Raw genomic sequence first — 15,568 nt, 5'->3', positions numbered from 1 at the left:
CACCCTCTGTGGACTAACCCATTGTACTGGGTATGCCTTTCCTGCCTAGTCTTGCTGTCACAACAGCCAACCTGTTCTTCCTTCACTGACCCGCTGCGTGGTAGCTGACATTGGTAGGTATACATTCCCCATCAACCCTTCATTTAAATATGACATGAAGTCCAGCTATATGAATCACCCTGCCTGTGGTTATCTCTCTCTTGCATTGACTTAAATTATAAATGACAAACATAACTTTGAACTCACAAACTCCAAGATGATAATCCTGGATCAAGAAAATTATCAGTTTTTTCCAAACCATACTTGCTATATGAACCCCTGCCAGCTCCCCCACAACCCCATGCCACCTAGGATTCTCAATCCATCCTCATTTGGCAATATTCCCAGTTATTGGTACTGAGCCTTTGTGTTAAAAGGACTGGTCAAACCAAATTAGCACTAACATAAACAACTTGGCACCAAGTCAGGAGAACTGTTGCCTGTGTACAACATACTTGCAGTAATTCATGGAACATAACAGGTTGAGTTCTATTTGTTCTTTCATGTGATATGGGCATCACTGACAAGGCCAACAATTTGTTGCCCATCCCTAAATATCTTTGAGATGGTGAACAATTCTTCTTGAAAGATCTTTACAGGTATGCTTATAATGCAGTTAGGATAGAGGTTCCAGAATTTTTATGCAGTGACAGTGAAAGAATGACAATGTAGCTCTAAATCAGAAGGGCGTGTGGCTTGGAGTTGAACTTGCATGATTCCACTCATCTTGTCCTTCTCAATGATAGAGCTTTGAGTATTGGTAAAGTACTGTTGAAGGAGGCTCGGCAAGTTGCTGCAGTCCATCTTGCAGATGGAACAAACTGCTGCAAAGAGTGTTTAACAAGGTGTAGAGCTGGGTGAACACAGCAGGCCGATCAGGAAAGCTGATGTTTCGGGCCTAGACTCTGAGTGTTTGTTGTGAAAGTGATGGATAGGATGATCATACAACAGGCTGCTTCACCAAGCGCAGTGTCAAACTTCTTGAATGCTGACGGATTTGCACTCATCCCAGAGAGTGAAAAGTGTTCCATCACACGGCTGAATTACAGCTTGGAGGCAGAAGAGTCTTTGGGTAGTCAGGAGGTAAATTCCTTGCAGAAATCTCCTAGACTCTAACCTACTCTGGCAGATCCAGTTTAGTTTCTGACCGATGATAACCATCAAAAGATTGGTGCTGATTCAGTGAAGGTAATGTGTTTTAATATCAAAGGGAGACAGTTTGATTCATTCTTCTTGGAGATTCTGTCTTGCAACATAGAGGTGAATGTGATCAAATTGAAATCCAAACAAAAGTGAGAGTGGGGCTAGGGAACTGAAAATGAGAGCAAGTGGGAAAAGCAAAATGAGGTGTATTTACCTTCTGTTTTACTGTCAGCCCACAGGTATCGTTTGGAATTGAGTGCGGTTCCAAGATATAGCGATGTGAAATAATCATACCTTAAAGTATTTGAAAATGTGAATCTTATACAAATGGAACCAACAGAACTGCAATGCAGCTTGATTTGGCTATGTAAGTCACTTTGTGTAGTCTGTTAGCCCCCAGTAGATTTGGACATAAAAATTCCAACAATAACATCTCCATTATTTATTTCATGCCATAGACTGAGTCTTTAGATCAGGTACTGGCAACAGCATAATTGACATTTATGCAGTCCTTGGAAAGAGTGATTCAAGGGGAGGGGCATGGGCGAGCTCAATGAAATGGAATTTCATCTGTCATTTAACAGAAGAACTACATTTGCTTGTAGCAATATCGTCCAATGAGTAGGCTGATCCTCGAACTCATTACTTGTCTCCTCTGTAAGCATGAAGAGGAATGAATAGTACACTGTACAGAAGAAACGTTGCATGAGAACACATTCTGTACATGATACGGACAGTTCCAATCTGCAGGCGCTTCCTCAGCTGTAAGTGATCACTTCATATCTTTGATTAGGCAGCAAGAATTTAGTTCTCTTGGAAATAATTCATGAGAATTATAGCATTTGTTTTGAAACTTTTTTTGTGGCATTTATTCCAAAATTTGTTAGTGTGTTCCACTGCAACTAGTACTTCTTAATTCCACCAAGTAAAGTTAAGAAAATAACAGCTTGTTAATAATTTGCATTTAGATAACTTCATTTTCATTTCTTAAAAAAAAACTGATTAAACTTCAGGTTTTATACGTGTCAGGAGATTTGAGCCCTTCAATGGATTCTGAGTACTCGTCTCTTTAGAATTTGCGTTAAAAAAAGAAAAGATTGGACAACAGTGTGCAGAATTTAAACCTAAAACCATATTTCACAAAGCTGTTCTGGGGTAGGATACCACCCAGAGGCTAGTGGTTTCCTCTGCATGCTATTTGCAACAGAAGTGTAAATACATTTCATTACATCCAGCAAAAAAGAGAACTCTTTCCTGCTCTTGTGCTTTGTGTCATGCAGACTATGTTCTGTGCTGATTTAGGCAAATTCGGTGAGGACTGCATACGTTTGGCAGAAACAATCCGAGGCTAAACAGAAGATGTCAGGCATATTTCTGACGTCTGATTTCCATTGATCCTGGAAACCACAAATGCTGATGCTGTCCTAACATAGAATTGTGCAATGTGATGCAATCCATGGTTGAATGTCTTAAAGATTCACACAGTCATCTTCGGATTGGCACTGTTTAGGACAAGATCCCTGAGGGTTACAGCTTCTTGTGGAACCACCCATAGTCAGAATCATGTTGTCACAGAGGATGGAAGCTATGAAGAATTTAATTGAAAGCACATTTGCAATATATATTGAATCATAAAATGGCTGCAAACAAAAAGAGGCCATTCATTCCATTGTGTCCAATCTGACTCTTTGCAGCAACATACCATTTCCTTATCTTTTCCGGTGGCCATGCAAATGTTATTTTTTGGATAATTACCCAGTTCTCTTTTCTCAAACATACTCTCAGGCAGTAACAAAATTGTAGATTTCAACCATTCGCTACATTACAAATATATTCTTCATGTTGCTGTTACTTCTTTACCAATCGCATTAAATCAGTGTTCTCTGGTTGTTGACACTTCCTCACTATTTTGAACACCTCTATCGAATGTCCCATTTTTTTTCTCTCTCACCAAGGAGAACAGCCCAGCTTCTCCAACCTATCTATATCACTGAAACTTCTCATTCCAGGGAAGTGTCTCATAAATCTTTTCTGTGTTTCCTTTATGTCCTTACACTCCTTGTGAAGGGAAAACATTTGTTCATTTTTTTTAAAAACGGAAATGATTTCTTCTGAGATGTACTCATTGTTATGCTGCAGAGAGCAGTCAGGGCTCAGCGCGCTCATATGAATTGCAAGCAACATGAATGCCCATGTTTTGATTGAGTGAAAATGGATGGATCTTGAAAAAAAAACTGCTTAGTCTTGTTCAAGTAGCGTCATGGGGTGTTGTACATCCACCTGAAGAATCAAATGCATGCCTTCAGGTCTCATCCATAAGATAACATCTCTAATCTTATTGCAACATTTGAATGATGGAGCCATTATGTGTCCAAAACGTGGGCTATATTATAATTAATGATTTTCCCCAATGACAAGCATAATAAAGTGGCTAAAAAGTTATACTACCTCCATCTGATTAAAGCTCTGCAATTTCTCAGAACTTTCTGTGCCATCTATGTCAATTATGTGCGAATAGAAATCTAGATGCAGGCAGAAGTGGATTCAGAATTGGCTGACCCTTAGAAGACAAAGGGTGGTAGTGGATGGAAAATATGCAACATGGTGCTCAGTCACGAGTGGTGAACCACAAGGGTCTGTTCTTGGTCCTCTTCTATTTGTGATTTTTGTAAATGACTTGATGAAGGAGTGGAAGGGGTGGGCTAGCAAGTTCGCGGACGATACGAAGGTGGGACACGTTGTGGACCGTGTGGAGAGCTGTTCTAGGTTACAAAGGGAAATTGATAGGATGCAGAGCTGGGCTGAGAATTGGCAGATGGAGTTTAACCCTGAAAAGTGTGAGGTGAATCATTTTGGAAGGACAAACGTGAAAGCAGAATACAAGGTTGACGGAAAGATTCTTGGCAGTGTGGAGAAGCAGAGGGATCTCGGGGTTCATGTTCACAGTTCCCTGAAAGCTGCCACCCAGGTGAATAGAGTTGTTAAGAAGGTATACGGTGTGTTAGCTTTCATTAATAGAGGGATTGAGTTCAAGAGCCGTGAAGTTACTCTCCAGCTGTACAAAAGCCTGGTTCGGCCATGTCTGAAGTATTGTGCCCAGTTCTGGCCATCTCATTACAGGAAGGATGTGGAAGCGTTGGAAAAGATGCAGAGGAGATTTATCAGGATGTCGCCTGGAATGGAGGGAACGTCTTACGAGGAAAGGTTGAGAGAGCTAGGGCTTTTCTCTTTAGAGTGACGAAGGATGAGAGGTGACTTGATAGAGGTGTACAAAATGATCTGAGGTTTAGATAGAGCAGATAGCCAGAGACTTTTTCCGAGGGTGGAGGTAGCTTTTACGTGGGGGCATAGTTTTAAAGTGAAAGGAGGTCGATATCGGGGAGACTTCAGAGGTAGGTTCTTTACTCAGAGAGTGGTAGGGGTGTGGAATGCATTGCCGAAGAGGGTAGTAGAGTCGGTCTCATTAGGGGCATTTAAGTGGCTATTAGATAGGCGTATGGATGATAATATAAGGTAGCGGTGGAGGTTAGATACACCTTAGGTTTCATGTAAAAGTTCAGCACATCATCATGGCTGAAGGGCCTGTACTGTGCTGTATAGTTCTATGTTCTATGTTCAAGAAGTAATTTGGGTTAGTAATGGTGTGAATGAATTGCTGAAATTAAACAGAAATATACAACTGGTGAGAAAACAAGAATTCATTGACAAATTAATTGGCACACTTGCACTATACTTGTTGCTTTTTTTCCACTCAGAAGATTCATTCAGCTTACTCTGTTGAAGATGGGTCTTTCATATATTAACGTATGTTTTAACATATCTTTCCTCTTTAAGTTACTGACTATCTTATTGGTCAATTCCAGTATTTTCTAATCTTGTTTCATATATATATTAACTTTCTGCCTTTGATATTTGCTTTGAGTTTACTCAGCAATTTGACTTACTCATCACTTATGTGTCCTGAGCTGATGCCAATCTTTTCCTCCCTTAAGGAGGAGCTGTGCTTTTGCAAAAATCTGAACGGAAATTTTAGCTTTGTAGTTAGTGGTTGGTGCATTTTTTCTTCTGTTTGTTTTCAATCAGTCATAACCAATGTTCATTCTTTTGGTCAAGTTGATGAAAAAGATTGGAGTACATTAGTTCAAGTTAAGTCAACAGCCTGATTACTGCTGTCCATACTCATCTGATAACTCAAATGTGATAAAGTACAGATCCTAAGCTAATAGACATTATTAAGCATTAATTTAATTAGTGCAATTTATTCCTCATTTATTGCCTTTCTCCTGCATTTTGGTGTTAAAGCTTGGGTTTGATGACAACAATACAGAAAAAACTGCAAATTTGCCAATTTCCTTGTAAAGGATAATATGTTCGATATAAAGAGTATTGCTGCGAACAGGTGAGTAGGCATAAAATGGCCCCTTATGTTTCAACATTCTCAGGGAGTCACAACAAAGGCTGATATGCTTTTTAGTGTGAGGCTTTACTTCTCTCCAATAAAAATGTAGTTATTCAAGGTCTAAAGCATCAGTAAGGAGTCAATTCCAAGGTTTTCTTGAATGGAAGAAAACAGTTTTATTGTCTGCTAACTGGAGGAAACTCGAAGATACAATGTCCAACATACAAGTATATAAAGTTAAAAAGGGGCAATTTCTGAACCAAAAGGTAGATAAAGATAATTTACAGTATAAAGTCCTTGATGTGCTTTTGAGGTGTAAGGATTTTAACTTGAGACCATTGTTGTTTAATCAATCTCTTGCATCTTCAGCAAATAGCAAATATTTCTGAGAAAACAAGGTGTAGAGCTGGATGAACACAGCAGGCCAAGCAGCACCAGAGGAGCAGGAAGGCTGATGTTTTGGGCCGAGACACTTCTTCAGAATTGGGGCAGGGGAAGGGGATCTGAAATAAATAGGGAGAGAGGGGGAGGTGGATAGAAGATGGATAGAGGAGAAGATAGGTGGAGAGGAGACAGACTGGTCAAAGAGGCAGGGATGGATCCAGTAAAGGTGAGTGTAGGTGGGGAGGTAGGGAGGAGATAGGTCAGTCTAGGGAGGACGGACATGTCAAGGGGGCGGGATGAAGTTAGTAAGTAGGAGGTGGGGTGGGGTTTGAGGTAGGAGGAGGGGATAGGTGAGAGGAAGAACAGGTTAGGGAGGCGGGGACAAGCTGGGCTGGTTTTGGGATACAATAGGGGAAGGGGAGATTTTGAAGCTTGTGAAGTCCACATTGATACCATTGGGCTGCAGGGTTCCCAAGCAGAATATGAATTGCTGTTCCTGCAACCTTCGGATGGCCTTATTGTGGCACTGCAGAAGGCCCAGGATGGACATGTCGTCTAAGGAATGGGAGGAGGAGTTGAAATGGTCTGCAAATGGGAGGTGCAGTTGTTTAGTGCGAACCGAGCGGAGGTGTTCTGCAAAGTGGTCCCCAAGCCTCCGCTTGGTTTCCCTGATGTAGAGGAGGCCACAACGGGAACGATGGATGCACTATACCACATTAGCAGATGTGCAGGTGAACATCTGCTTGATGTGGAAAGTCTTCTCGGGGCCTGGGATGGGGGTGAGGGGTGAGGTGTAGGGGCAGGTGTATCACTTCCTGCAGTTGTAGGGAAAAGTGCTGGGTGTGGTGGGGCTAGAAGGAAGTGTGGAGCAGACGGGGTCTCATGGAGAGAGTGGTCCCTCCAGAAAGCAGATGAGAGTTGGGTGGGAAAAATGTCTTGGGTGGTGGGGTCGGATCGCAGATGGCGGAATTGTCAGAGGATGATGCGTTGGATCTGGAGGTTGGTAGGGTGGTACATGAGGATGAGGGGGATTGTGTTTTGGTTGTTATTGCAGGGAGGTGGTGTGAGGGATGAACATAGAACATAGAACATAGAACATTACAGCACAGTACAGGTCCTTCGGCCCTCGATGTTGTGCCGACCTGTCATACCGATCTCAAGCCCATCTAACCTACACTATTCCATGTACGTCCATATGCTTGTCCAATGACGACTTAAATGTAGCTAAAGTTGGCGAATCTACTACCTTTGCAGGCAAAGCGTTCCATTCCCTTACTACTCTCTGAGTAAAGAAACTACCTCTGACATCTGTCCTATATCTTTCACCCCTCAATTTAAAGCTATGCCCCCTCGTGCTCGCCGTCACCAGCCTAGGAAAAAGGGTCTCCCTATCCACGCTATCTAGCCCTCTGATTATTTTATATGTTTCAATTAAGTGACCTCTCAACCTTCTTCTCTCTAATGAAAACAGCCTCAAGTCCCTCAGCCTTTCCTCGTAAGACCTTCCCTCCATACCAGGCAACATCCTAGTAAATCTCCTCTGCACCCTTTCCAAAGCTTCCACATCCTTCTTATAATGCGGTGACCAGAACTGTACAAAATACTCCAAGTGCGGCCGCACCAGAGTTTTGTACAGCTGCAGCATAAACTCTTGGTTCCGGAACTTGATCCCTCTATTAATAAAAGCTAAAACACTGTATGCCCTCTTAACAGCCCTGTCAACCTGGGTGGCAACTTTCAAGGATCTGTGTACATGGACACCGAGATCTCTCTGCTCATCTACACTGCTAAGAATCTTACCATTAGCCCTGTACTTTGCCTTCCGGTTACTCCTACCGAAGTGCATCACCTCACACTTGTCTGTATTAAACTCCATTTGCCACCTCTCAGCCCAGCTCTGCAGCTTATCTATGTCCCTCTGCAACCTACAGCATCCTTCGTCACTATCCACAACTCCACCGACCTTAGTGTTGTCTGCAAATTTACTAACCCATCCTTCTACGCCCTCATCCAGGTCATTTATAAAAATGACAAACAACAGTGGACCCAACACCGACCCTTGCTGTACACCACTAGTAACTGGTCTCCAGGATGAACATTTCCCATCAACTACCACCCTCTGTCTTCTTTCAGCAAGCCAATTTCCGATCCAAACTGCAATATCTCCCACAATGCCATTCCTCCACATTTTGTACAATAGCCTATTGTGGGGAACCTTATCGAACGCCTTGCTGAAATCCATATACACCACATCAACCGGTTTACTCTCATCTACCTGTTTGGTCACCTTCTCAAAGAACTCAATAAGGTTTGTGAGGCACGACCTTCCCTTCACAAAACCGTGCTGACTATCCCTAATCAATTTATTCTTTTCTAGATGATTATAAATCCTACCCCTTATAACCTTTTCCAACACTTTACCAACAACTGAGGTAAGGCTCAGTGGTCTATAATTACCAGGGTTGTCTCTACTCCCCTTCTTGAACAGGGGAACCACATTCGCTATCCTCCAGTCGTCTGGCACTATTCCTGTAGACAATGATGGGTTAAAGATCAATGCCAAAGGCTCGGCAATCTCCTCCCTGGCTTCCCAGAGGATCCGAGGATAAATATCCGGCCCAGGGGCCTTATCTATTTTCACCTTCTGAAGGATTTCTAATACCTCTTCCGTGTGAACCTCAATCCCACCTAGTCTAGTAGCCTGTATCTCAGTATTCTCGACAACATTGTCATTTTCTAGAATGAATACTGTTGAAAAATATTCATTTAGCGCTTCCCCTATCTCATCTGACTCCACGCACAACTTACCACTGCTATCCTTGATTGGGCCTAATCTTACTTTCGTCATTCTTTTATTCCTTAAATACCTATAGAAAGCCTTAGGGTTTACCCTGATCCTATCCGCCAACAACTTCTCATGTCTCCTCCTGGCTCTTCTGAGCTCTCTCTTTAGGTCTTTCCTGGCTACCTCGTAGCCATCAAGTGCCCTAACTGAGTCTTCACATCTCATCCTAACAGAAGCCTTCTTCTTCCTCTTGACCAGAGATTCCACCTCCTTCGTAAACCACGGCTCCCACACTCTACAGCTTCCTCCCTGCCTGAGAGGTACATATTTATCTAGGACACACAGGAGCTTTTCCTTGAATAAGCTCCACATTTCTAATGTGCCCATCCCCTGCAGCTTCCTTCCCCATTCTATGCTCCCTAAATCTTGCCTAATCTCATCATAATTGCCTTTCCCCCAGCTACAACTCTTGCCCAGTGGAATACACCTATCGCTTTCCATCACTAAAGTAAACATAACAGAATTGTAATCGCTATCACCAAAGTGCTCACCTACTTCCAAATCTAACACCTGGCCGGGCTCATTACCCAGTACCAAATCTAATGTGGCTTCGCCCCTTGTTGGCCTGTCTACATACTGTGTCAGGAAGCCCTCCTGCACACTCTGGACAAAAACTGACCCATCTATAGTACTCAAACTATAGTGTTCCCAGTCAGTATCTGGATGAGTTGCGGGAAATGCGGGTGACACTGTTGAGGACATTCTCGACCACTGATTGCGGGGGGAGGGAAGTTGCGGTCCTTGAAAAAATGAGGACATCTGAGATGTACAGGAGTGGAATGCTTCATTCTGGGAGCAGATGCGGCGGAAGTGAAGGAACTGGGAATGGGGAATGGCATTTTTGCAGGAAGGCGGGCGGGAAGAGGTGTATTCTAGGTGCTACCTAAAGGTTGCAGGAACAGCAACTCATATTCCGCTTGGGAACCCTGCAGCCTAATGGTATCAATATGGACTTCACAAGCTTCAAAATCTCCCCTCCCCTTACCGCATCTCAAAACCAGCCCAGCTCGTCCCCGACTCCCTAACCTGCCCTTCCTCCCACCTATGCCCTCCTCCCACCTCAAGCCCCACCCCCATCTCCTGCCTACTAACCTCATCCTGCCCCCTTGACATGTCCTTCCTCCCTAGACTGACCTATCTCCTCCCTGCCTCCCCACCTACACTCACCTTTACTGGCTCCATCCCTGCCTCTTTGACCAGTCTGTCTCCTCTCCACCTATCTTCTCCTTTATCCATCTTCTATCCATCTCCCCCTCTCTCCCTATTTATTTCAGAACACCCCCCCTCCCCCATGTCTGAAGAATGGTCTAGGCCCGAAACGTCTGCTTTCCTGCTCCTATGATGCTGCTTGGCCTGCTGTCTACATCCAGCTCTACACCTCGTTATCTCAGATTCTCCAGCATCTGCAGTTCCTGCTATCTCTGAAGCAAACATTTCTGTTGTCCGTTGAGCGCTTAGTGTCCCATTAATTCTTTTTAATCAGTCTCATCACCAGGCAGCCTTCCTTCTTGAGACATTGAAAGAAAGAAAACGTTAACCAGCTGGTTCCAGTTATAAATTTCTCCCTTCTTTTCTGCCAAAAACAGTTCCCTGAATACATCTGGTTTGTATATTCCAGTGTCCAAGTTCCTTCTTTGCAAGTCTGATGATTATGCATGATGTCTTTCATCTTCGTTGTATGAAATGGATCATACAGGTGAAAATGAAATCAGGAGCTAAGGGTTTCAGCACTGCTTGGTCAAATGTTAATTTGAGCTCAGACTATTTTATCTCTGATTAGTTTCACAGAGGAGTAGCAAGCAGACTTATCCTATGTCAGAATAGGTGAGTTGATCTTTCGGCAGGGTTAATGTTGAAGACTGAGCTAAGGCTGTAAGGGTGATCATAGGCTGGCAACTTTATACATCTATATATCCAACCTTTGAGAATTCATGCCAAACCAGTCTATCTCTAATGCAGCAATGCATACCGCAGGTGATGGCTGGCTTGTTTTCCTGAGAACTTGTTTCTACATGGAAAGCTATGTCAGGACTTTGCACTTTTTTCTAGAGGGTAAACTTGAGCAAAAATGTAAGTCATTACATTTGGCATGTACATATTATCCAAGTTCGGATCTACAATTACAATTTTGTGTGCTGCAAGGCCCCACAGAAAGCAATGCAATGATGACTCAATGTTCTGCTTCTTTGTCAGTGACGTGGCTTTTGTACATTGCTATTCTTCAAAGTAATGTCATGGGACCTTGTGCATCTCCACAAGAAGGCAAAGTGGGTCTCACCTAAACATGTTATTGAGTTATAACAGGACCCAGGTTCATATACCAATTAGAGCTAATCTGCTCTACTTAAAAACAATCTGCACCTCTTAAAGGGGAAGCTCATTCTAGTTGTAGGAGCTGCCTGGCATAACTAGAAAAACATTCAAAGTAGTAAGAACGTATATTGCACAATAAGGCAAAGGGAAAAGATTAATAATACTACAGCATTAAGAGAAATCGGAACTAACAAACTTCATGACTGATTATCCCTTTCCGTATGCTAGTTATTATATACATTGCAGACAGAAATAATTGGGTGGGTTTACTGTAAAAGGAAACTGTAATAAGGCCTTCGAGTGGTCAGTTAATCACCGCACAAAGGCCTCAAATCACCATCACCAAAATTATCTACTTGTCTGGCAGGTGAACAGGGTGTCCAGTTCTGGCAGAGAAACAAGGGGACCTGCTTGCAAAGTATAGGGGGTTGCCTCCAAATGCCCAAATCTGGGAGAAACCGGATATATGGATGGCAGGCAAAGGGATAGCTTCTGAAAGCCCCACCTGGTACCCTTTGCCTGCGAATGTTTCTGCAAACCCTATGACAAGACGGAAAAAAAAACACTTACTTTCTATTTACTGGATCTCTTCCAGAGCGAGCCTTAATCAGAGATCCCCAGGACCCAAAAAGTGCTGGCCTTTGACTGGCTCACAGTTTCTAGTAACCAGCCACACCAGTACCAAAGCATCTAATAGGACAAGATACTCACTTCATGGTGCCTGTCAGTACTTAATGAGCTGATAGGCAGATGACAGATAGGCTGAGTTGCCATAGCATTGGGCATAATATGTTATTGCCATCTGACATGTTCAGCTCCAAACTTAGAAGAAGTTTCTTTGGGCTCTTGTGGTGTAGTGGCACACCTCTGCGCCAGGAGGCTCACGTTCAAGTCCTACGTGTTCCACAGGCGTGTGAAAATATCTCTGGTCAGGTAAATGAGAAAACAGTTTTTTAAAGAAGAAACAACAGCTCATTATCTTTGTATTCCAATGTATCAATCATTGCAAAGTGACACCATAGCCTACAATGTTTCTGTTTTTCCCCCTTTTTCTAATGTTTAAAAAGCAACTTGAGAGAAATGGATATTGCGAGTTGAGGGGAGGTGTTGCTTTTGTATGGAGAGTTGTCAGATCTGAGGTGAGTGTGAGTATCTATAGGCCGTCAGTTTTAAGACCATAAGACCATAAGGCATAGGCGTGGAAGTAAGGCCATTCGGCCCATCGAATCCATTCCACCATTTGATCATGGCTGATGGGCATTTCAGCTCCACTTACCCGTACTCTCGCCGTAGCCCTTAATTCCTTGCCAGATCAAGAATTTATCAATCTCTGCCTTGAAGACATTTAACATCCCGGCCTCCACTGCGCTCCATGGCAATGAATTCCACAGGCCCACCACTCTCTGGCTGAAGAAATGTCATCTCATTTCCGTTCTAATTTGACCCCCTCTATTGCCTGATGGAAACAACTTCCCAGCGTCCACCCTTTTTAAGCCATGCATTATCTTGTAAGTTTCTATTAGATCTCCCCTCAACCTTCTAAACTCGAATGAATACAATCCCAGAATCTTCAGCCATTCATCATATGTTAGGCCTACCATTCCAGGGATCATCCTTGCGAATCTCCACTGGACATGCTCCAGAGCCAGTATGTCCTTCCTGAGGTGTAGGACCCAAAATTGGACACAGTATTCTAAATGGGACCTAACTAGAGCTTTATAAAGCCTCAGAAGCACATCGCTGCTTTTATATTACAACCCTCTTGAGATAAATGACAACATTACATTCGCTTTCTTAATCACGGACTCAGTCTACAAGTTCAGAGAATCCTGGACTAGCACTCCCAGATCCCTTTGTACTTCGGCTTTATGAGGGTTTGGAGTGTCGGCTTCAGCATGGGGGTAGTTGTCAGATTTGGGTGTTCCAACTTGCAGCTAGTGACCGTCTGGCCTGGGAGGTTAGGAAAAAGCTAGCGGTCATGTGCAACAGACCCTGGAGGTGTGTGAAATTGTGTTAGAGGTGGGGACTATTAGAGAGAGGGATTTGGTGCTCAGGGGTCCAAGGAGTGTATGATGTTGGGATGATGTTGTAGGAGTCTGGTATTCAGTTTAAGAGGTACCTGAGATTCTGAGTAGGCTTTTAATCCTTTACTTTTCCTCGGTGACTATTAGCTTAACTGTGTTAGAACCCTCCAAATTCCCTAAACTTGATGTATCCTTTAGGAGGACTTCTAGTTTAGAGGAATTGCCTACAAGAATCTTGTTTTTTCTGGGCAATTGCCACATAGTCAGATGCAAGTGGGATTCTGTACAGTGCTGATGGACAAGTTCGATCCACGCCACAGCAGTGGCTTTCTGGTCATCGGAATATCTGAACCAATATTCCTAAAAGAATAGGCAGAGTAGATACAGAGGCAGATGAGTCTACAACCAAAGAACCACAAAAATGTTTAGAAGACTCTACCTCACAAGGTGGTAGAAGCTGGGTTTTGAGTATGTTTGAGTCAGAGCTCAATAGATTTATAAGGCTAATGAAATGAATGGATAAGGGGATACCACAGCAAGTGGTAATTAGGCAGATGATCATTCATGATGTAGAATCGTAGAGCAGATGTGAGGTGTTGGAAAGATCTATACCTACTACTTTTGCTTCTAAATTTCCCTTCTCCTATTGATCCATTATATATGTGAATTCTGAGATACAGCAGTTTAAGTGTGCAATTAAACAGTGATTTTGTTTCTTGAGGAATTTGATAGGGACATTATTCCATAAAGGCTAACTTCTTTGTTATTTTCAGTAATGACATTTTCTCTTCAAAAGAGGGAAAGATAACCCAGTCTGTGACTTAGAACTGATCTTTTCTAAAGGGGAGCATTACAATTGTGGTGCAATATATTGGACAATATTCCATTAAAAAAGGTCTAGAACAAATGATTTTAAATCCAATTGAGTGAGCAAAATTGTTTTGAGGCTAAGTCTGGTCAGTGTGGTTAGATCACTTCATTATGTGGAATCAGCATTTTTCCAACATACGTTTTTAATAATTTCCTAGGTATGATAAATAGTATCAACATATTCATGAAATGGTACAATCCAAACCATGTGCCATTTTAGCACCACAAAAGGACAGATCACACAAGATAAATGAGGGCCATATGAATACATTTTTTTCAGAAACCACTTCTCCGCCAAATTGCCATTTATATTCAAGATTAGATTAGATGTGAAAAAATACATTTTGACCAAAGACAAAAGGACACAAACCAAAAAATGGTCATTGGGCATCCTTCTTACTTACATGTATCTTTAGCAGAATTTGCACTGACTTTTGTATTAACGTTATTAATGCTGAGACCAATGGTAGATGTTAATGTCAATTTTGAAGAACTCTGTTCATAAATTCATTATTCCTCATGCAACAAACATAAATCATTTTCAATTAAAATTACAAGGATGCTAATCGGCTTCCAAATACTTTCCAGCTTTGTTCAACAAGCAGAACAATTTAGCCACTGGGACTCTGGACACATCTTCCAGAACAACCAAATTTATAAAGCATGTTTAATTTATCATGACCCAGATGGGAAGCTCGCCTCATGATTCTATGAGTCGTCTCAAATATAAATTCTGACCAATTGAATCTCTTCGATCGTGATTATGATCAAAGACTAAATAAAAAACACACTTTGTTTCATCAATGAATTTGGAAACAAAATCTTATTAATTGTAATAAACTTGGCCACTAACATTTGGAAAAACAGACTATTAATTATGAGCATGTATCTTAAACCATACCATCTATAAAACCAAACACTTACACTTTTATTCAGACAAGACAATTGAGACAACCAGAATTTTAGGAACATCTTGGGACAAAAATATAAGCAAAAAGGAACAAAATCTATGCATGAAGACTTCAAGTCACAATACGAAATGAAATGGTTTTCTTACAGTGCATATTGTGTTTTGGTATTAGTATCACATTGCTGTCAACTGCAGCAATCCTCAGTTCAGCAGTTGGTTAGTTGAAGTCATGGCTTGGTTTGAGTTAAAAGTTTCTCCTATTTGCAAAGTCTGCGAGTGTTGTCTCTTTCATGCTCACAGAGGGAGAGAGACTGATCTAGCTTGTTGCAGATATTTGGAGGTTTGAATGCCCACTGTTCTCTTCTTCCAGTTCTGTGGCAACATTATCTCTTGCACTCGATGCAATGCTGTTCCTGGGCAGTTTCTCTTTTCAACATAAAATCTCACAGAAGCATCAAATCTTGTTTCAGCAGAAGTTACATGTTCCCGTGTAAGCAATGAGCGAGTACCATGCAGTTCCATTTTTACTTTGAGTTAAAGAAGAATTGGTTCTTTCTCTGTAAAAACCCAATTTCCATTTTATATTTCAAACAAGATAAGCCTCTACCCTTGGAGAGAAGAAACATAATTTTAAACCTGTT

At 42.1% G+C, this 15,568-nt stretch overlaps 1 protein-coding gene across 2 annotated transcripts in view; it reads left to right on the top strand.

Annotated features, from left to right (window-relative positions):
* The first annotated feature begins 1,812 nt into the window (after nucleotides 1-1,812).
* The window catches only part of col6a3 (collagen, type VI, alpha 3), a 179,726-nt gene continuing 165,970 nt past the window's right edge, over nucleotides 1,813-15,568 (top strand). For both annotated transcript variants that reach the window (XM_059647118.1, XM_059647117.1), the window contains exon 1: nucleotides 1,813-1,946. In XM_059647118.1, coding sequence (XP_059503101.1) covers nucleotides 1,888-1,946 — 59 coding nt within the window. In that variant the 5' untranslated portion in view covers nucleotides 1,813-1,887. The remainder of the gene's footprint in view (nucleotides 1,947-15,568) is intronic.

Source organism: Stegostoma tigrinum, chromosome 7 (assembly GCF_030684315.1).
Source record: "Stegostoma tigrinum isolate sSteTig4 chromosome 7, sSteTig4.hap1, whole genome shotgun sequence".
Taxonomy (NCBI): Eukaryota; Metazoa; Chordata; class Chondrichthyes; order Orectolobiformes; family Stegostomatidae; genus Stegostoma; species Stegostoma tigrinum.
The sequence above is the reverse complement of the archived record's forward strand: the minus strand, read 5'-3'. Positions and strand labels throughout refer to the sequence as shown.